At 36.0% G+C, this 23,877-nt stretch overlaps 1 protein-coding gene across 2 annotated transcripts in view; it reads left to right on the top strand.

Annotated features, from left to right (window-relative positions):
* The window catches only part of ASCC3 (activating signal cointegrator 1 complex subunit 3), a 280,041-nt gene that overhangs the window by 231,147 nt on the left and 25,017 nt on the right, over positions 1–23,877 (top strand). For both annotated transcript variants that reach the window (XM_062608480.1, XM_062608481.1), the window contains 2 exons: positions 8,786–8,897; positions 9,179–9,313. In XM_062608480.1, the coding sequence (XP_062464464.1) occupies positions 8,786–8,897; positions 9,179–9,313 (247 nt within the window). The remainder of the gene's footprint in view (positions 1–8,785; positions 8,898–9,178; positions 9,314–23,877) is intronic.

Genomic DNA, 23,877 nt, shown 5'->3' with positions numbered 1-23,877 from the left:
AACAAGTCCAGAGGAGGGCCATGAGGATAATCAGGGGACTGGAGCACCTCCCGTATGAAGACAGGCTGAGGAAGTTGGGGCTGTTCAGCCTGGAGAAGAGAAGGCTGCGTGGAGACCTCCTAGCAGCCTTCCAGTATCTGGAGGGGGCCTATAGGGATGCTGGGGAGGGACTCTTCATTAGAGACTGTAGTGACAAGAGAAGGCGTAATGGGTTAAAACTTAAACAGGGGAAGTTTAGATTGGATATAAGGAGGAAATTCTTTCCTGTTAGGCTGGTGAGGCACTGGAACAGGTTACCCAGGGAGGTTGTGAATGCTTCATCCCTGGCAGTGTTCAAGACCAGGTTGGACAAAGCCTTGGGTGAGATGGTTTAGTGTGAGGTGTCCCTGCCCATGGCAGGGGGGTTGGAACTAGATGATCTTAAGGTCCTTTCCAACCCTAACTATTCTATGATTCTATCCATACTACAGCTAATGTTAAAAACTATGCCACTGCAGACACTGTCCTTTTTTTTTTAGTGTAAAGAGTAAGTGGTGTTATTTTAAAATATCTTGCACTTGAATTGCTGTGTTAAAGTGATTTTATCGGTTTGTCTTTGGCAAGCTTTGATCATGTGGTATGTGTGGTAGATAGATTTTTAAGACACAATATGCAGCACAAAGGTAAGTGTAAAATATAGAAATGCAGTCATTTGATTTAATAGGCAAGCTTTTCCCTATATAAAAAAAGGTTCCCACTGGAATATGAGCTTGGCGTGTTGACTGATGGTCCTTTTTTTCTCAGCAGTTTCTTTAATGTGCAGTGTTGTGGAAAGCTAAATCTGAAGTTATCACAATCTCAGCTTTTAGGTAGAAGTTCTGCTATTCTGAGAGGATTGTGGGAAGAAAGTGGGGGGAGAGAGGAGGGAAGATAAAAACCCACCCTATTTCATTATGAGATGCATATGCTTTGTTGTGAGAAACAAGATGGGCAGATTTTGACCAATGGTGTCCATAATGGCAAGATAGGAATGTATACTGAAGTTTCTAATGAAATTAAAGTCTTTCATTGGAACATCACACATGCAGGTTGGAACAGTTCACAAGCTGTCCTCCTTTACCCCGTCATCCACACAGAAGTACTCAGCATTCTTTCTGTACTTAGTCGTTCAGGGAGGATATGAAGATATGAGGTAATAAAGGATATTGCTGAATATCAAAGAGGTCACTTCTAGATTTCAAGGGCAAATGCAGTGGATGTGCACGCTTTCTATTCTTTGACATGGTAATAAATTCTATTACATTTCAACCAAAGTTACTAAGCTAGTAGATTTCCTGGACCTACTACTGTCTATAGTATTTTCAGACCTCCTTCAAGACAAGCAGTTCCAGCATTGTCAGTGCTTGTATAAGATACATCAAAGGAAAACTGAAAAGTTTCATGAGGAGAAGGCAGTGACAGTTGGATAACTGAATAAATTGCAGTATGGTAATGGAGTTTCCTGTGCCATAGATGAGCATATGAAATGATTGATAGCACCAAACAAGAACTATTTGTGGCCTTTAATAATCCGAAGGATTTAAGGTTGGTTTTTTTTTTTGAAAGAGTAAGAACGCAATGGATGAATTTTGGTATGAGTTGTTACACAGTAAGTTGTTACACTCAGTGTCACTTGATACAGTGTTCTCTATCATGTCCTGCCCCTAAGCAATTTTGTTGACTTTCCCTGCATTTTGAAACAAGAACTACTTTCCAGCCAGCAGGTGATTTTACCTTAGTGGTGAATAAGTAATTCCTGTATGCATGATTGGTAAATTGCCTTGGGATTCATTGACATAAAAGTCATTGCATGTGATGCTGTAAATCCCCAAAATAATGGGCTTAGGTAATATACAGAAGATTTATATTCTCATTTATTGCCAGTTTTACCTACTTGTATATTAAAGCTGCATAAACAAATGTAGGATTGTTTGATTCCAATCCAGTCACATAAAATGCCTTACTGAATGCCTACAATTTGTACTATTTAATGCTAATCCACCTTTGTTGTGAGATAGAGATCAAAGTATCCTTTTGCTCTAAGAATCCAGGTTTCTTCTAAACATGCAGTCATTATGATTTTTTTTCTGGTACACTTGAGATACTTAGTTAAGCTTGCAATAATGGCTTTTTTTGCATGTTGCAATACTTCTTTTCATCAAACCAGTTTAATTTCCTAGTTTGATGTACCTTGAAATCTGTGAAACGGGGTTTTACTATCTAGTCAAAGAGGAGTAATTGAGCTGTTGATTTGAGGGAGTGGAGTAGCTGAGTGCTAGACTAGACCAGACAGAGATGTGCATGCTATTCAAGAGATGATGTGCAAATGAGAGGGGTGGTCCAAATAAAACTGTTAATCAAAATGTATCAGTCTCAATATCCAGAGTTTATTCCCTGTTTTTTCCCTCCCCCAAAGCAATCATTCCTAATTGTAGAGGGGTTTGAATTTGCACATGAAGTCAAAGTTTCTTTGCTACTTCAGTCAAGTACTACAACATGTTCCCCTTTCCATATACAACTTATGTCAATATGTTCTTTACTTATTCAAGATCATACAAAACACATCAGTGAAATGCCCTGTTCTTTGAAATGGGCTATTTTGAGAGGCTTGTCTATCTCCTTTCCTTGGCTGAAATTCTTTGACTATTTCATTCTTTTACCCTTATAAAAGATTATAATCTCCAACTTTCTAAAGAGAAATGGCTATGGGAAGCATGTTCTGTAAATCAGGTTATGATACTTTCCAGATACATGTGCAGTAAAAGAGAAATAGAAATTTACAACATATGTAAAGTTAAGCAGAATCAGCTTTCATTTGGAAAGCTAACTTTTAGATACTCTAATATCCACATCAGTGTTAAAATGTGTTTGGTTTTTTATGAATTTATAAATATATATGAGAGTCTGTGAATGTGCACACTTACAGAATAGGTTTTCTGTGTAAATTCCTTGTGAAGACCTGAAAAAATTATTTTATTAATTCATTCCAATAATTATTTTTAAGGTTTTCTTTTTTTACTTTATGTCAGTCTTATGAAGCTTTCTGGAATGAAAGAATAATGTATAGTAATTTATAATTAAATTATCTCAGACTGATGCCATTACCATCATGCACTTATATTTTACTTTAAATTTCCTTTTCTCAGTATGATTAAGCTGAACATGTCTAATAACATGAATAAAACAGCTGAATAAGAATTATGATTATATACTGTTCCAATATAGTTTCCACTATCGAGGTGACAGCTAATATCAGCCAGTCAGGATAGAATAATACGTATTTTGGTGATGCAATCACAGTAGTTCAGAATTTTAGGGCAAGTTTGGAATTCTATTAGAAGGGGGGGATGACTGAAGAAAGTTAGATTAATTAAGACTAAGAGATAAAATGGAAAAATTTGGCAGCAGCTACTAAGAAGCTAAGAAGGTGCAGGTACATTACACTGCAGTGATTACCAATATCCATATTTTGAGTTGGTAAACTGCTCTGCCAGGGAGGAGGGTAAGCCAGGAGGAAGCAGAGACAGGACACCTGACCCAAACTAGCCAAAGGGGTATTCCATACCACAGCACGTCATGCCCAGTATATAAACAGAGGGGAGTTACCCGGAAGGGCTAGACCGCTGCTGGGGTCAGGCTGGGTATCAGTCGGCAGGTGGTGAGCAGTTGTATTCTGTTCCCTTGTTATTTCCCTTGTCATTGGTGGTGGTGGTGGTGGCAGTGGTGGTTTTGTGTTGTACCTTGGTTGCCGGACTGTTCTTGTCTCGACCTGTGGGAGTTGCATTCTTTTGATTCTCCTCCCCATCGCTTCGGGAGTGAGTGAGCAGCAGCGTGGCTCTGAGTTACTGGCTGGCCTAAGCCACAACAGTTCTTTTTGGACAGTTCCTTGTTTCTCAGGGTGGATTCGTTCTTTTACAGTCGCATTTAGATCCATGTGCATGTATATATACTTAATACATAACAGCTGTAGGCATTATTATGAATTTCATAACACGAGCTTGTTCTTTTAAATTATTAGGGTCACAGTGATGTGAGAAGCACAAGAACGTGGTTCATGTTTTGCTTTCACCAAACAATTCACACAAATAAAGTTTTTCCTAGTCTCAGACTGGGAAGCCCCAGGCTGCTGAGTATTTGAGACACCTTCTGTTCCCCTAGTCTGCTGCAGCCTTGGATGAGAATGCAAAGCTGAAGACTGCTCATGTCCCTATTCAAGAACCAACTTAACATAATCATCTTTGAAAAACTGATTAAAGAGAGCAATATATCTATTTCTCATAGCTAGCATAAGCAAATACATGAATACAAGAAAATACAAGTATCGATAGAGATTACAGTCTGCAGCATTTATGCATGCTGTAATGCATTTTTGCAAGCCAGTCACGGTCTCCAGAGTCAGTCAGTGATGCCTTAACAACTGAAGTGAGTTGGTATATTGGTTCATAGCTCTCTGGCTATGAAGGTCCATCAATTGTATCGTACACTCAGTGCCACTTCCATGGTGCCATTTGAAGATGGCAGCTGCTGGAGGCCACAAGCCAATGAAAGCAAACACGATGACTGAAGTAAAGTGATGTATAAAAATTACTATCTGTGCTTCCCCCATAATTGTTCATAACCAAATTCTGCTTTCAGGACTGTAAAATCTCAGAAAACACGCTTTGTTCCTATCAAGTAAATGGTGTAGATTTGTCCTTTTGTGCATTTGTTACAAAAAGCCTTCAAGCTAGCAAGTTTTTTCTTTTAATATTTTTGGCTGACTCTGCCACCGATTTTCATTATGTGTGTCACTATTACTACCGTATAATCTGAACATAAAAAACATGGTGCTGTAACAAATGACTTCACAGCATTGACAGTTATAGCAGGACCATTTCAAGGCTGATGAAAAATTTCCCAGAGAGATCTCAGGTCAGGTTTACATAAGCTAAACAGGAAATGATTGCCACCATTCACATTAAATCCTAAATGTTTTGTGTAACTTCATCTACATTTTATGTTGCTGCGCGTCTCTCTGTCTTTCTCAGCTGATGAAATTCCACACTTCCTTAGATTAGAGAAATAAGTTCATGTTTCATGGTTTGTTGTTCTTGCTAAGCTCTACAAGGGTTAGGATTTTAAATATATTATTTAAAAGACAATAAAAGGTTCCTTCAGTTTTTGGTTGTTTAAATTGTACATACTTTGTAAATTTTTATGATTCCTAGGGGTTTGTTATTGCTTTTTCCCAGTGGACTACTAATAGAAGTTAGCCTGTCTAGCCCATGTGCTAGATGCTGTTAGGATAAAACTGCCTTTGACTTTCACACCTCTCAGGGGACGAGTAATTGTTGTGTTCAAACAGCCTGTAATTGTGATCCCGCTGGCTTTCTCAGTACGCTTCTGGCTATTAGAATCATTAAACAATTCAGCACCTGTTAACAGCATTGTAAATATTCAACCCTGCTTGTGTGCAGGTTGAGTCCAATATAGGAGAAGGCTTACAGAGCCCAGCCTCATAAATTAGAGCTTCTGACAAGTCAATTATTGTGAAACTGGGCTTCACTGTGAAATAAATGAAATGGTGTGCTGATAAAAAGGTAGGCTGTCTGTTTATAGCAAAGGGAAAATAATGACTAGATGATTCAATGCAGTGAGCATGAAACTGCATTGTTTTTATTCTTTATCTGTAATTAAATAGTTAGGTAATATAGCTTCATAGAGGAACTCACACACAATGCAGCTTTTATACTTGGAGCATACCAACATGCAAAATTCAACTTCTATTTATGCATTTCAAAATACTATCTAATGTCATGATCCTCTGTTTTCACTAATGATTTTAACATAGTCTTTCTAGATGAATGGCTTTGCATTTTTATTAGGGGAAGATGTGCTGAGTGACCAAGAATCTCCTGTGGGTGTGCTTAAAATTATACTTACCCCATTATAGATAGTAGCTAAAATACACTGGTACCACTTCATTCAAGGTTACAGACCATTTAAGATTTTTCCTTACATTACTTTATTTTCACCAGGCAGATAGATATTTACTCCTCTGATGAAAAAAAAAATACCAAAAATCAGCAAATTTAAAATTCACATAATTTTCAAAAGGCATTATGACTTTTATGATATGGCTTCAGTGTAAAATAGTGTAAATTAATTTGAGCCCAAGATAAAATCTGTTTGAATAAAACTGTCTTAAACTGCAAGCTCAAAAAAGAATTTGTTTGTTGCCCGTTTCATTTGTTTTATCAGTATTCATCATCAGTGTTGTGATACTGCAAATGACAGTGCTGAAATGACATGGTGAAAGTCTGAATACCGTGACAACAACACACCTTAATTATAATGATTTCAGTACTCTCATATTCAATTTGGAGGAAAATACTAATGAATCATTATTGGTTTCACTGTATGAAATAGAAAATCTTTTCACATTCTGAAACAACTTATGTAGTTAATTTGCTCAATTATTTTCAGAAGGTAAACAAAATTTTACAAAGTAATTTGTGATAATAAAGAGAATCTAAATGTGTTTCGTGAGAAGATGTCAGGCAGATAAAAGGTGAAGATGGAAGTATTGTCCATTTTTTATCATTACTGTATTACTTCAGTAAATTTAAAGGGGGGGCTCATTAAAATTAAGTTGCATTGAAAACAGTATTAAAGTATTTCTGCTACAAATGTTTTCTTCACAGAAGTCTAACAGTATATGGCTGTCTACCATGTAAAACTTTTTAGTCGATATAAATATTCCATTTGTTTAGGTTTGTTTTGGACACTAGCTATGTTTTAAATATTTGAGGTCATCTCAGCATGAATCTGTATACACTACTATTACAGAGTTGAATACTCCACTGCCATATATATATACGCTTTATTGTTGTCTAATGTAGCTATTTTCTGCTATCAGAACAGATTTTTTTCAATTCCTTTCCTATGGTAATAGTGTGTTACTTCAACCTCACCCAATTCTAACTGAATGTTCAAAGCATCAGAGATTTAACCCTATAATTTGGGATTAATAAAAAGGAAAAAAATCTGGAAATGACTGCACTGCTAGTTAGCATGCAAGCTTTTTTCAGTTACTCTATTTCTGTTCAAAAAGATAAATGTTTAAAACTCTGCTTGAGAAAATAGTAATGCAAATCAAATTCCATTAATAAAACAGACAAGAAAGGATGCTTGTACTATATAAAACCACAATTCCATCTTTTGAAATTTGTTAACAGCAGATTTACAGTAATCGAAATAGAACTTAAATCAGAGAATGGGATTCATGTGCCCAAATATAGCATCAACAACTAAACTGATTATCTAAAGTTTTGGGGCTTTTTGGCAGTGATTACATTTCAACTCATCCTAAAGCAGATATATAAAATACTTCAGATGAATAACATTCTGCATGTGCACACTTCTCTCCATTGGCCGTAAAGCGAGTTAAAAAGACTAACTCTCATAGCTGTAACTATGTAAGATCAGCTAAAATGAATCTCAACAGACTGTTTTGCAGCTTTTTGTTCACCTGCAGAAAATAACACTGAAGGAACCTACTTTCCATTACTGCATATGGTATTGTTTCCAGTGGGGATGCTGAGTACATCATAACTAGGAAATTCTAGTAAAGCAGCCAGCATGAACAAAGGAGCTTCTTTCATCACTGAAGCAATCCCAGTACTCTATTTGTGCAATAGTATTTTACAGAATTAAATGAGCAGAGACAGCCTTTTTTACTGTGCTTTGTAACATTTTTGATAAATCTTTTTTTGTTTGTTTGAATTCCACTTTGAAATTGCATGATATAATTACTCCTAAATTCAGACTTTTTAAACTTTCTGAGCATGCTCTGTTTTTCTCTGCTGCTCATTGAACTTAATTGTTACTTTCTGAATCGGTGCCTTTGTTGAATCTAGGGCACAAGTTCTAACTACATATTTATCTAGAGTTTTTTAGGGAAAACCTCTCCCTGAAATTGTGTTTGTGTGAGTAAGAATCTTAATACCACTTAAATTCTACAGTTAAGGAATGCAAACTTCAGTCACTGGGTCTTTTTTTGTATTCTAGCATAACAATACGTTTTGGCATATTTATAAACATTTTTCCTTCATATAGATAACTAAGAACCATTACTACTATATATAGTTTACTTAAACAATTTTTACCTGAAAATGAACATGTGAAGTAGGCACATTGACAAATACCCTGTTCCCTTTTTTTTTTTTTTTTTTGCTATTTTAACTTTGAGAATAAAATGACACAACACCAACATTTGGATTGGTATAAGATTACTTTTTCAACAGATGTCACTATATGCCTAGTTTTTATTTTCAGAGTTACAGGATGTAAGGACAGTTGCAATCCTTGGTTTTCTTCTTTCTCGTGAAGTTAAAATGCTGTTAATCGTGTTAGCATTGCTTTTTCACTTTCATACGTATATGATCAGGAAAACATACATATGCAGCCAGGAAAATTTTCCCACTAACAAAATATGGTCAGTCCAGCTCTGTTCGTATCAACTTTTCTATTAATAGACAAATTACCATTTTTCCATATGTACATGCTTGCATTATGTTGGTTACTCCCACAGACCATTTAGGAATCATAAATTTCTTATTAGACTATATAAGGGAATAGTTTTGTGTTTAATTGTTTGGATATTTGCTGTTCCAAGTATGTGTGTGCATTACAGCAGCATTGTGGGTTTTCCTACAAGGCATTATTGTTAAAAATCTTCAGAGTGTAAAAAGTATTCATGTAATGCATCTGTTTTCAATTTATCTAGTTACTATAACTTGGATGATGTGAGCCATGACACTATGAATAAGTACCTCTCAAGCCTTGTTGAGAAATCCCTCTTTGATTTGGAATGCTCCTACTGTATTGAAATTGGGGAGGTAAGAGTAATCTGTGCCTTACAAAAATCAGTAAGATACATGCTTCTAGAAGTTCAGAACAGCAAGATACATGCTTCTAATTTGAGATGTTAATCTATGGAGCTATTTGTAAGACTTACATTGGAAACTGATCTTAATTGGGGTTGCAGCTAAATTATGATGCTAAATCATTTCTTGCTGTTCTCTCTTATAAAGTAGTCTTAAAATATTTTACAGTTTTGTAGGAACCATTTATATTGAATTGTGTAGGAACCATGTGTATTTGATTCCTCTTCCAACAGGATAATTGCAGTATTGAACCTCTGGCATATGGCCGCATTGCTTCCTATTACTATTTGAAGCATCCAACTATTGGAATGTTCAAAGATCAGTTGAAACCTGAAAACAACATTGAAGAATTGCTCTTAATTCTGACAGTAAGTGCTGATATTTTCTGAACTGAAACATAAGTCATGACTCTTAAAAGACACAAGTGTATGAAAAAACACCCCAAAATTAAGAAAAACCTTTCTTCATGATCTGCAATTTCTTTTTGTTTGTTTCGAGTAATACAACTGAATCATTTTTGTTGTTTCAAGAGTTTTATCTAAACCATACATCAAAATGTATTTTTCTCTTATGTCCCTTTATCGTTTTCAGGATCTATACAAATCTTGTATTTGTTTTTCTCTAAGTAAGTTAGGTATAATTCTAAAATGCCAGAATAATAACTGCATATCAACATCCTAAATCTGTACCAGGACCTTGTACTTTGGACTGGGACAATCTGGAAGATACAGCAGCTTTAAAAAGCAGAGAAGGCATATGGGGAAGACCTGTTTCCTAAAATGCCTTCTTTTCCTCCTCCCAGCTACCTGATGATCTCTGAGGTCATAACCTGTAATAATGCTATACACTGAGTCTAGTGACTGTTTAATGGAGAAGTGCAATACAAGGCAACAGATTTTAGGGTACAAATCTGGAGAATCGGTGTATAATGCAGCATGATAGTAGCATATTCTGATCATAAAAGAATTAGGTTTTACTACATTTTTTTAAGTACTTAAATAATTATATCTGCAAAATCTTTTTCAGAATAGTGTTACTTCACTTGTACACACATATTAAAAGTAACAAGTTCCTTAATATTATCCAGGAAAATTTATTTCTGCCCATTCATGATGATAGTTGCTGTTATATACATCATACAAGTGGCCCAAATTCTGTAATATTCTGATTTCCAAGTGCAAACTTCAAAACACAGAGTCCTATCTTACAGTATTTATATATGTTACTTTTATACTATCTATTGCTTTGACATACCACCACAACTTCCCTGAGGGGAGATACAAGAAGAAAAATAAAACCAATGCTATTCAACAGTTTGCATCTCAGCAAAACCAGATCAGTGTTTTATGACACTAGGAAAGCCACTTTTCTAGTACAGAGACTTTCTTTCTGATAAATTTAAATCGCCTGCTGCAAACATTCGGAGTGTTATGGCTCAGAAATAAAGGTCACAGTAATCTTTTATAATGGAAAGTGTTATACAGCCTAAACAGGGGAATTGCTATCACTGACCCTGCAATATCTCTTATCCTGTTGTTAGAAAACATTGCAAATTATATGAAATAAAATTCAATGTATTTGGCTGAATTCAAAATGGCAATCAACCACAATCCCTATATATACTTTGTGTAAGGTAATTGGGAGTTTTAGGAAGAAATAACCACTATTGAACAGAAGTTAAATAATATAATGTTGAGTTTTCAAGGTGACAGCTTTACTGTAGCTGCCATCTCATTAAAATCTCCTTTCCCTAGAGAAAATTTTCTCCACCTAGAAACTTCAGATTTTTTTTTTTTCCCCCACACAAATTTGGACGGGGAAAGTTTGAAAATAGTATTAGCAGAGATGGGGAACATTTCATGACGCTGCTAAGCTAGTGAGCAGCATATGTAAGATGAATGATGGCAGCAGAAGCCAGTGTGGCCTAGCTTCTATGTTCATCTATTTGAACAGCTTGCATCCATGAAGCACAAAAGTAAATGGCAAATATTTCTGTTGTAGACAAAACATGGGACCCTACTGTTGGGCAGAGATTGCAAAATTTAAAAATTATTAGTCTTGCTTTAATTCTATTTTTACGTCTTTTTTTCTTTTTTCCAAAATATATGTAGTCTTGGAAGTTGTCCATTTGGAGTCCTAAGAGGAATTAGACTAAAAATAAAATTGATTAGGGGTCAAAATATTCCATGTGTCAATTTGAAAGATGAAAGGGATTTATGAACGCTGGATGCCATTATACCTGACAGGTTTTCCTTACTTTTTATGCAGATGTCGATTTTCATAATTAGTAGTGGAATTACTATTCTGTCTTGTTAAAGGTGTAAATTGAAAGGGAGGTTTTTTTCAGTCTGATGTAGGGTTGAAAAGACTTCAACAGTAACTGCCAAGGATTTTTTTTTTTTTTTTTGGTCCTAAACACTATGAATTAATGAGTTTTATAATTACAGCAGTTGCTTCACACCTCTATTGTTAACCAATGACATTACATCTGCCTTGCTCCACTGGTGCCCTCCTCCTTATTGAAGCATTTAGCAGTTTTGGCAATAGGGAATTACATGGCATGGGGTAAGTAGTCTAATTAGGTATAAGTGAAAATCCTTAGGGAAAAGGATATTTAAAAAGTAATTTGAAGAATCTCTTAATGATGCTGGGACTGAACGCTGTAGCTGTAGAACAAAAAGGCCTGTTATCATTGCAAAACATGATTATAATCGTGATTATTCTGCTAAGCATTCAGTTTTAAAGTTTTGAATTTTGGACTCTGTTACTTATGAATAAGCATCCAAACCATTTCTCAAGTAGATTTGCAGGATTTTGTAGATGTGACATGTAGGTCTTTGGTTTGTTGTTTTGTTTTTTTTGCATTGTTCATAATCCTGGAAACCTTTAGACATCTACAAGTTGGCTGGAACATATAAGGAAGGCAGAAGTGTACAACTGTAACAAAGAAAATACTGCTCCTGTGGATTTGAAATGGGATATATTCAAGTTTTTACTAAATTGTCAATGTGTACATTGAAAAGAGCAAGACTTACTTTAAAACAAAACCAGGAAAAAATCAAGATTGCATTCAAGAATTCAGAAATTTATAATTGTATTCAGGGTTTTAAATCTGAGTTTGATTAAGGGATTTGAGTTTCAGACTGATATTTTGCCATGCTGATGGGAGCATTCAGAGTTCAGGATCATTCACCAATGAGTTATTAAGGAATCTTTGCAACTCATGAAAAAGTAGTTTTGAGTCATCCTGTTTCTGGTGCTCATGGATTTCTCAAATAAGTCAGTTGATAGCAAGATTTGTTTCCACTTAGAAGTTAAGACCATTCATAGTCTTCTCCAGTATCTGTTCTCTTCTCTGTTTTTACTTTATCTTTTCATTTGATCATCTGTCAGCATTTTGCAAGATGAAATGTTTTTTCTTTTTCAGTATGGTTTAGGGGTTGAAGTATCCGTAACATGAACAGGAACATGGCACATGGGAACAGCCTCATAGTCATGTTAGAAGTATACCATAATAAGTGATAAGAATAGGTAGGGTACAATCCTCTCATGTTTTCCCTTTTCCTCTCAGTAATAAATCTGTGCTCAAGATATTTTTCTTGGGTTTGCAGTTAGCAGGTGAAGTTCAGATTCAGTTACTTTTGTAACTGACTTGTACTAGTGGACCTGTGTTTTTTCTTAGAGAAAATGTTTGGAGCTTTTCCATAGATTTCTTTAAAACTTTCCTAACCATGCTTCAGACAGTAGTAACCCAAATGAGCTTATTCACTGTTGAGTGAACAGACAAAACTGATACTTTGGGGTCATTTTTGTCATTTTCTGTACTAAAGTAGCAGTCACAACAAATGTTTTCAAAAATTAAATGCAGATTTGTACCTTGAGGAAAGGAGGTCTGTTGATGGCTGATCAGGACTGTGATGTCTAGGTCCACTAGTGTTATGATTTTGGGTGATTTGTTACTCAACTTGTCTGATTATCTGGTTAATATTCTTACTTACGGAGCAAATACTTTGTCATATCTGATCATACCAGACAGTAAAGTGGAGAACATTACCATCTTTCATCCCTTGTTTTATGTGCATGTTATCCATTATTTCTGGTTTTGAATTCTACCTACAAGAGAGAACTGCTTGGTTTTCTTGTGCCTACTGCTGTCTTTCATGTGAACTGGTTGCAGGAGATGGGTTCCTTTCTTCCTGGGGAGCTTCAGAACAGAACAATATGGTATTTGTGTTACAGTGGGACATATGTATCCATCTTTCTGTGATACAAACATGGGCTTATAAGTTTGGTATCCACATACCTCCTCCCTATATTTCTATCTGATAATTGGCATAGTTTTGTTACACTGGCTTGTATTAGACTAAATATTTTGGAACTCAGCAGAATATCTGGCATTGCTGGAATCACAGAAACGTAGAACGAGTTTCATGAAACAGGCACTCTCCATCCCAGATACATAGGTAACAAAATAGTAAAGTTGTTAATGCTTTATCTGTCTTTCATTACCTGTTAGGCATTTGTACTCTGAGATTCTAATGACTTAACCTATAGCTTTACTTTCTGTTCATCATCATTGGTACATCCAATTACAAAACTAGTCCAAGGACAAGCTAATGTGAGCTGTTTTGTGGAATATTTTCTCTGCAAGCCAGGGCAGAAACATTGATTTAGGGTTTTTTAAGATATTATATAAAATTGATTTTCTGTTCTATAGCCATTTCAGAAAAAAAGTTAGATCGCTCTTCCTAAATCAGTGATTTTTCTAGTTTAAATTCACAAAAAAAGATGCAACTATGATTTTCTTCAAAGCATAAAAGTTGAGCAAGACTATATTTGTTTGTTTCAGTGTCAAGAGTAGAAATAATTTATTATGTAAACTTTATTGCAGATGAAAAGCAGTTATGTTACATGCTAACCTTTAAAGCACTTACATATTTAATTTCACAGATACTGTGCATTCTTAACAATGTGAACATGATTTCTACCTAGAACTGTTCAGTGCATAAATTCCATCCTGAAGACAGGCATTTCCAGGATCATTTACTTAATTTTTATAAATCTTATATTCTCTGAATTTTAATATTTTGAAACATTTCTGATTCAGTTCCTGCTTGGAAACATCTAGATAGTATCATAGTGTGTTTTATAAAATAAGTTTAAATTTGAAAATTATGTTTGGCTTCATGAAAATAAACCAAAATGCTACAGTGAATTTTAATAGCATCTGAATGTCATCATCTATGTCCAGTATATTCAAAGTATCTTGTACTTAGCAGAAAGAGAACTTATGCATATGAATACTCATACATTAAATTTGTCTTGACTTTTCTTTAGTCCCAGTAGATGGAGCAGTTTTGAATGTTGCTGTAGTACTTGAATATAGTAGCTTTTTTCTAACATCATGACACAATTATTTTCTTTTTCCAAATGATTGTTTGAATTTTAGTTTAAAAGCATCATATCTAGAAAAGCACAATCAGTTGGCAAAAAGAGATGACAATGCCCACCACTGACAGCTAACTGAATGTAGCATAACTCTTTTTTGACATCAATAAGGAAGAATTATGTTCAAAACCAGAAAATGTAAAACCTTCCCATCTCCAACACACATGACTTTCTAATCTCTGATTTAACAGATCTCCTTTATTTTCTCTCTGGTCTTAACCCAGCTTCATTAATTCAGTTGTCATTACTTACCAGCTTAAAAATCTGATTCAAAACTCAGGCAAGTTAAAATAAAACCTATTTTAAAGTTGAAGGATTCTAACAAGTGTTTTCCACAAGGTAGACCATAAGACAAGAACTGTTGTCTTTTAAATAAGATAGTGTCTTTAATTTTTTCTTTCTTTCTTTTTTTTTTTCTAGCCTGCTTTGATTGCAGTGCAAGGTCCAAGGGAAAAACATCTGAAAGTGTGTATAGCTGTGGCAGTGGAAGCCAATAGCCTCGGTATATCCCTATTTCAAACAGCTGCTTCAGTAACCATTTCTGCCAGAAGAATGCGGAAAGAAATTCCTTTCATAAGAGCTACAGATACAGTTATAGCAGCAAAACACTCATTTATGCCAATGAAAACTGTTCTGATGAGCTAGGAACCTTGTATCTGCTGGGGCATATAGGACTACTGTCCTGGTCTTGTACTTACACACGTGAACATTGGCTGCCATCTGTACCAAATCAATGCTTGTCCATGATATATATGCTAGAAGAAAGTTCAGTGATAGTAAGCTCGGTTTAGCTGACTGCTTAAAACTGCAGGCAATTCATCCGCTTACACTTTGTTGTTTGTTTGTTTTAGCACAAAAGTCTTTTACTTCCTGCGTACTTTGCAGTTAGAACTGTAGCCATCATCATATGAGATTTCAAACTATGCACATGCAGCCAATGCTTTGCAAATTAATCATATTGAAAATGAAAAGGCATTTTTCATCAGTCATGTCATATGGCCCTATTTTCAGATATACAATATATTTGTTGAAATAATGTTTGTGTTATTATAAACCTCATCTATTAAGGTAAAGCTGCGCATTTTATAGAATGCAATGCTGCTTTGATAAATGACTGTGGGTTCTCATGCCCGAAGTACTCCAGAAGGCACTCTTACAAGCTCAGTGTGCCTTTATCAAGGTGGTGCAAGTTCTACCTACTTGTCCTGGGTTCAGCAGTAGCAGTTTAAACCATGACACTACTTTATGCCTCCTGATTTGTAATTAAAGCATGATAGGCAAATTTAGGCCCTCTGCAGCCTGCAGTTCTTTTGTCTTCACTGGTTTCCAGTTACTGCTTTGCTTTTGATAGAATTATACTATTGTCCTGTAAATTATAGCAATTACAATTATATTGCTGATGAATTTGTCTTCACAGGATTCAGTTCACTTAGTGACACCAACTCAGCCTTACTGAGCACTGTTTAAAGGCACACAGATGTTTTTCTCTGTCAGCAAAGAAGTTATTGCTCAGACTTGTAAAACTGTGAAGACAGAGAATGGCATTTTGTATGTTGTTTTCTGAGTGGAACAGAAATTTCACAATAAGGATTGGTTTGTCTGAAATAATTGCATCATGCAAGATTGGTACCCAGCATATTCCTTTAGCATAGTATTTTTTCTTAAAAGGACATAAGAGGATTACTGATCGGTCCTTAATGAAGTATCCGATACTCGTATTTTCCTATTTACATTTAGATTCTTTCTTTGTCTCATTCTTTTTGTTTATTTTCGCTGATGTAACCTGGCTGGCTTCAGAAGGTTGAATTTTATTTTAAGGGTTGATGTTATATATTATCACAGATGAATTATTAAGAAATCGGCCTCTTCTATTATTTGCCCAGTATTTACGAAGTGTTTTAGTTCACATTTAAGTAACGTGTGCTACCTATAATGCTAGAAGAAATTGCAGAGAGATTTTTGTTACCAGAAGGCCAAAACTTTTCTTAGCATCTGAAAAAAGTTACTATGTATATTTGTAAATTTGGTACAGCATATTAAACTTTCTTTTAAAGAACAAACAGTTGCAGATTTTCTTCACCTCTGCAGTTCAATGAATGTGGGCCAGGCATATGGCAAAATATTGAATTTATTTTATATGAAAACTGTTAGATTATGCACTTTTCTAAGTATCTGGGATGATGCTCAAATACAGCTTTCCTTAATTTATACTACATCCTTGTCCTGTTTCCCATGGAAAAGCCAAATCAGACATCACCAATTTGACTGGATTTCCCACATGCAAATTTCCCACTGCCTTTTTTTATTGTCTTCCAGTGGAAAAGACTGGCAAGCCATCAGAGATTATTCAAACTACTATTTTACAGAAAGAAAATATATCTCAAGGCTACTCTTTTCACCTTAGAGGGTGAGAAAATGGCTAAAATCCCTCCCATAACAGGTCTCTTAAATGCTGCTTCTGTCAAGGTGAAGGCATGCTACTGTGTTGACTTATATTTATTTAGTGTGTGAATGCATGCCTACTCACAAAATATTATTAGGTAGAACTGATGCATACAATATAAAGAAACTTTATCTTAAACATGTTAAAACATTGAATGCAGAATGTTCTGTAGGTTAATGAGATTAATTGCAACTGTTTTATCATTCGCTTAAGGCAGCAAGCAATGTAAATATCATGAGGTGTAGATAATTATTTTTTCTTTTGTATATGACTGTCTTAATATTTACTATATGCATTCATATAAGATGCTAATTTTTAATACTTCTTTAGCTATAAGAATGTATGTTTGCTTTCTCTTGATTCACACAGAACAGATGGATGCTTGACTGCCTGCTAATCCACAGCTGGAATGGTTTCAGCGGCTTCCACGTTGCTGGGTTAGAGTGGCTTTTCTAGTGGACTGAGAGGGCAGCAAGAGAGGGATATCATTATTCATCAGTATCCCAGTGGGATTGCTGCCAGCAGAGATTAATTTTTTCTGTTATGCTTGTAAAACAAGCTCAGGTGGAGTCTCTAATCCTCAGGGCACGGGTGGCAGATCAAGAAAGATGCTACAAAGCTAGTTAATTTTCAGATTCTAGGGGAAACAGAAGCTCTGTTAGATGTATAAATACATGATTGCAAATTTAAGTAGCTCAAATCCAAATGGGATCTTCCTAGACATCTGGTACTGAAAATCTCAGTTTTCTTTGTCTTTTTAAAGAAGTTCTTAAAACTTTACACCAGAAGTAAAATATCTGCAACTCCCTTAATTGTTGGTTATCTTTCCATTTTATTTTATTTAATACAGCTCTTACAGTGTACTTTAGATGGATGCCTTTCTACCTATAAATAAAAGACATGGTATAAGCCTGCATAAGAACTTTGAGTTTACAATGTTCTCACAAATTTGTGTGCAGTGAACATCACCAAGAAAAATTACCACTTGCCATCCAAAAAAGGGTTATATCTGCCCTAGCAGTGCATGGTACATCCCATCCAGGTAATAGGATGTTCTGTTACAGTCAGGTGTGGCACAAGGGCACTTTTTTTGCCATGTTACTGTATCAGAACTCTGGTTATTCATGACAGAAGCGTTGTTAGAACTTCCTCAAACCAAGGACACCAAAATACTGACAGATTGTCTCTTCGTTTAGTAGACTTCAAATATTTTTTCTTTTACTGACTTTTTTTTTTCCTCAGTGATTCCCCTTCTTCCACACCCTTGTAATTAGCAGTGTCTTCCATACCTGCATTACCTTGTACCTCTCAAAACACTGGGTCAGATTTTCAGGCAATGTTAATCCACATAGTTACACTGAAATGAGTGGAGATGTGCCAGTTGTTATCAGCAGGGAACTGCCCTTACTGAAGTTTACTTGCAGCAGCTGTCACTTCCTCTTACAGTTGTATTTTTTTATTATTAAATTAAACTATTTTCATTTTAAAGGTCTCAGAGTGAGACCAGTAGCAGCTTGCTGAAAAGACATTGTGCATGTAGGCACCTTCCAAGTTTCCCATATATTTCTGCCAGTTCATATTGTTCTCCTATTATTCTGGGCTCGAGCCTCTCTTGAACAGAGGCTGCTAGTCATTTCACCACATGATGACAGGTATTCACGCCTGTGAACTTTTTATTCCCTTTTGTCTCTGATCACGTAGTAGTCTAGATCCAGAATTTAATCCAGTACAAAAATGCAGCAGTGTGCATTTGTGGCTCCCTGCTAGGGGAGCTGCCACAGGTCAGCAGATCTAAAATCTGGTTTTCAACACACAGAGCTTTTGCAGCTTGCCATTAACATATACAGTATGTATGGGCCCCATTTCACATAAAGAATTAGTAGCGCTTACTTCTGTCTCCATGTAGAGTAGCATTAACTTAATGCAGAGATCTGTTAACTTCTTCCCTCGGTCTGGGCTCTGCACTGGAAGATCCCAATGGAGGATCAAAGCCAAAGGCAGAAAATGACTGATCGCTTTCCCGGGGAAAGCTGTGTGCCAGGATTTGCTATTACAGTTTTTATTGCTATCATCATCTCAATCAGTAGTTGAGCCAGCTAATTCAGCCAAGCTCAGCTTCAGAATGTGGACAAATGTCCAAATGGAACTGAAGTAGATTTCTCATGACAATAAGACTTTTGAATGTATACTCAAGAGAGATTTTCCCAGTTTCGTGTTAACACATTACTGACCTCATGCACTGAAAAGGTTTTCTGTATTAGTGCAATACAATTAGTTTCAGTACAGCCAAAGCCAGTTGGTTTTATAAATCTTTCCTTGACTTGAGATTACAGGGAAAGAGTTGTGGGTCACTGCCCCATCTAGGTCTTTAGATAAATTAAAAAAAAAAGAAAAGGGGATGATTATAATGCGTTCAAAATGTGCAGGTTCAAAGCATTCTTATGAAAAGTAATAGGAAAAGTCAGGCATCTTGGAGAGGCAAAATCTCAAATACACCATTTCAAGTGATAAATGTAATAATCACATCACTATAATTCAATTTAGAAATGGAATTTTTACAGTTCCATTTATATTTATTTGCTATGATCAAAGTAACTTATTCTATGTGAATAATGTGTATTCTATACCAGTTTCAGATGTTTGCTCTTATTTTTGTCCTACTTCAGTCTCTTTTGCATTTATTTTTCCTTAAACTGATCAAGTGTTACAGGTTTACTTATAGTCAATATTTTAACTTAAAAACCTAAGAGTGAACTAAAGCCACTTCTGTGAAGGTTGAACAGGCTTAATAAGTACCTACACATTTGATGGAAAAACAAATATATTGTAAGAATGATTTTTTATTAGGATTGGCAAAAAAGTAGCACTGAATTATGACTGTGATCGTAAACTGTATGAAATACAGATTGAGAGAGTGAAGACTTAACATCATTAATTTATTCCTTGTTTTCATATGTTTCAGTAAAGTATGCAATTTAAAGAGGAAATTATTCTGAAACAATGGTTCTATTTTTTTTACTATTTGGTAAACTAATTACAATGATTATATTATCTATTGCTGTATCTTCCTGTACACTGAAGCCTAGCCTCTCTGATATGCTTAGGAAGCTTTAGGGGGAAGAAAAAGGGAAATAAATTTCCAAGTTATTATAGAAGTCCTAAAAACTTTTTTCCCATGTCAAATTACTGTTATTTTATATAATCCTCCCTCTCACATGTGCTAACATGCTTGCATTTTCTTTGAGGTCTGTAATTTAACTTTGTACTTTAGAAGTTCCCAGATTTGCCAGCTCACCCTCTGCTGCTGGTAGCTAATATTGCTGACCTCCTATTGCTCTGTTCACAGTGGCAAAGGTCTTTCAGACTCCTGACCTCTGGTCATCAAGAATGTCATCAGTAGTTTGTAGTTTGGGTGTTTTAAGTAAAAGGTGAACTTGTGAAATCTAAACCCTTCAGGGTGTTTTTAAGTGATCACTCAACTGTTTCATTGCCCTAGGATGTACTTTTTATGATGTCTGCAATTGTAAAATTTGTGGTGTTTATCATATGCAGCTATTTAAAAGCAGAACTCAAACAGTTGTCTGTTTAAACTGTTTAAAGTCTGAGAATACAATATATGATTTCTCTGATCACTAAGACCTTGATAAGGATTTATAAGAACTTTAAATTGTATGTTCTTATAAACTGTGTTTGTAGGTCTCATTGCTGAAATGTGCCCATTTTAAATCCTGAAAGATGGTTATAATTTTTTTATTTTTTTTTTTAATATATAGCTATACATAATTGCATGTTGATGGGCTTTACTAACTTTCTCTCTTGAATGTCTCATGCTCAACTGGAAATTTCCAGTGCTCACTCTGGTAAATCTTAAATCTAGAGACAGAGCCCAGGGTAGCCCAGCCTCACTGTTTTGCTCCTACCCAGTTAATTGGATTAACTTTACAATTTAATTCTATACTTGTTTGTTTGTTTGGACGCATATCTTTTATCTCTAAAAATGCATTAACCACTAATTACATCATTAAAAAATAGTGTTTGTTTCAAAAATATAATGAGCAGCCCTTATTCCTTGGATTTTGCTCTCCATCCTACACATTTTCCTTCTGTCATTTTTCCAGGAGTAGAGAAGAGTGGAGAGTACTGCAAAAGAAGTGGCAAAATCATTTTCCTATTGCCCGAGCTCGAGTAGAGAGTTAGAGAAGGCAGCGTCCCCACTGAGAAGCACTGGTGCCAGAAGGACCCCTTTTTCCGCATTCAGAGACAGCTGCTGCCCAGGAGCTGCAGCTCTGTCTCCTCTGTGTCCTGCAGCACAGGGGCTGGCACAGGGCTTTGCTTCCTGCCTTTTCTCCCTTCCAGCTACTGACCCTGGAAGGAAGTGATGGGAAAGCCCCCATGGGAAAGGAACTGCACTGCAGAATTGGCTCTGATATTCTGGATGCCATTCAGTTGCATTTCCACATACACTTGCAGTTAACAGGGCAACCCTCAGTATCAATACAGGTTGGGGGATGAAGGGACTGAGAGTACCCCTGAGGAGATGGACTAGGGGGTACTGGTGAATAAAAGACTGGACATGAGCCAGCAATGTGCACTTAGAGCCCAGAAGGCCAATCATATGCTGGTCTGCACCCAAAGGAGCATGGCCAGGAGGTCAAGAGAGGTGATTCTGCCCCTCTACTCTGCTCTGATGGCTCCCCACCTAGAGTAGGATGTCCAGCTCTGGAGTCCTCAGTAGGAAAGATACAGACCTATTGCTCTGGAGGAGGGCCACAGAAATGATCAGAGCACCTCCCTGAAGAGGAAGGGCTGAGAGAGTTGAGGTTGTTCAGCCTGGAGAAGAGAAGGCTTCAGGGAGACTTTATTGTGGCCTTTCAGTTCTTAAAAGGGGCCTGTGAGAAAGATGGGGATAGACTTTTTAGCAGGGCCATAGGATGAGGGGTAATGCTTTTAAACTAAAAGAAGGGAGATTCAGGCTGGATGTGAGGAAGAAATTCTTTACAGTGAGGGTGGTAAAACACTGGCACAGGTTGCGCAGAGAGGTGGTGGATGCACCATCCCTGAAGACACTCAAGCCCAGGCCAGATGTGGTTCTGGGAGGTTTGATCCAATTGAAGATGTCCTTGCTCATTGCAGGGGAGTTGGACTAGATGACCTTTGAATGTCCCTTCTGACCCAAACCATTCTATGATTCTATGAGAGGAAAAGATGTTACATGCTGTATGAAGTCAATGAGCATATTTAGAATGGTCTCCATGAGGAATTACAGTATTGTGTAGTAAATATGTTCTAATCTTGCCTGTCAATTTTTTTCTTTTTTTGCATCATGCTAGCCACTCTTCAAGATCTCTACAAACCTTCAGCCTGCTCTGTTGCTTAGTGGAGCCTGCCAGGTGGCCCTAAAAGTCTGGAATGTCACTTCTGCAAAGTATTAAACGTATATTTTTATATGTGTAAAACAGGCTGAGGAAACTCTTCATGCAAGTGTCTGCTGTCTAAAAGAGACAATCTAAATTTCCGGTCTAACAATCTATGTCATATAGTGGCTTCCATAAGCTGGTAGAAATTACATGGGATATTATTCCTTTTTGTCCATAATATGAATCTTGAAAGCATGCATCGTTTGTTCTTAAACCTTGTAACTAGTAAAATATGTTTATAACTGTCTTTAACTAGGATGTTGTCCTAGAGCTTTTACATCTAAGAGTAAAAAAAAAAAAAAAAGAAAACCAAACCCTCAACATTTTAAACTTTGGAAGTTTGAATTATGTCCCATAAAACTGAGACCAAAGCATATATATTTATAGCCTACCAATAAATTCCTTAAAATAGGAGTTTATAATGGAATCACTTAACACAGATAACAATTTTCTGAGCAGCATGTTTTCCCACATTTATTTGTTTTCTGAATATAAATACATCGGAAACTTGAAAGAGAGCAAAACACCTTGCAGGTTTATTGAAGTTGAAAATACATGTGTTTGGATTCACTGTACCTATAGAAAGGAAATGAACGTACAAGTAGTCAGTCAATTCTAAGTTTCAATAACAGCATTGCTAAAGAAAAGACTACTGCCTCAGCTCTGGAATGTGAGAAACTATTTTTGGTTTGGTTTAGACCCTCATTGTTACAAATTAATCAACTGCTCTTTAAAGTCTAGAACTCATTAACTTTGCAAGTTTTACTGTTCCCATGACTGAACTGAACTTAAAATATTCAAGTTTACTTTAGTTGCTCACCTTGATCTGTGTCCGTCTGTGTTCCACACGTATCCTCTTCTCTCTTGTAGGCAGATGGCAAGATTTAGTTAGAGATTTAAAACATTTTAGAAGGTTTGCATGTGGTATAGGTTTATAGTTCAGCTCTTACTATGAATCAGTAATTTCAGACAAATTTACACATTTTGTGAGTAGAAAGAAAATCTGATTTTTATTTTTTTTTTAACCCTGTGGACACTGTGGATCATAATACTCACCATGTTGGATACCTTGTTTAAACTTTAGTTCAGTCTGACTCCTCAAATGCCTCATAGTACCAGAAAACTGCAGAAGGTATATTTTAAAATGGAGTAAGTTGTTTAATTTTAGAACACTTCTGACAATTCAGATAAAGGGTGATGACAAACTGCATATCCGGAATGTTGCAGACAGGATTCTAAGATGATTCTGTGGCTAGTGTTATGCAGGAAACAGAATTACCAGAATAGCCCTTTGGCCTTGTAAAACGCAGCTATCAAGTTGATGCAGGTCTAGGTGTGACATTTCTCACTGGCAAAGCAAGTTGCTGTTTGCTATATGACCCTGCACCACATACAGGTTGAATTGCAGGTTTCTTACACTCTCAAAATGATGCAGCAATCTCTAATGATAGACATTATTGGGAAAGTCCATCACAGACCTATATAACAGAGAGATGTGATATGTCCACCAAATGCATGATTCAGAACCCATAACTAAAATTCCTAGTTATCTCCTGGTATACTCCAAGTTATGCTTCATGGTATAGGCGCTTGTAAACATATTATTTGCTTGTAAACATATTAT

This window comes from Pezoporus occidentalis, unplaced genomic scaffold, assembly GCF_034315485.1.
Source record: "Pezoporus occidentalis ecotype Australia unplaced genomic scaffold, CSIRO_AGI_Poc_V1 ctg13, whole genome shotgun sequence".
Taxonomy (NCBI): domain Eukaryota; kingdom Metazoa; phylum Chordata; class Aves; order Psittaciformes; family Psittacidae; genus Pezoporus; species Pezoporus occidentalis.
Note: the sequence above shows the minus strand (reverse complement) of the source record. Positions and strands in the feature narration are given on the sequence as shown.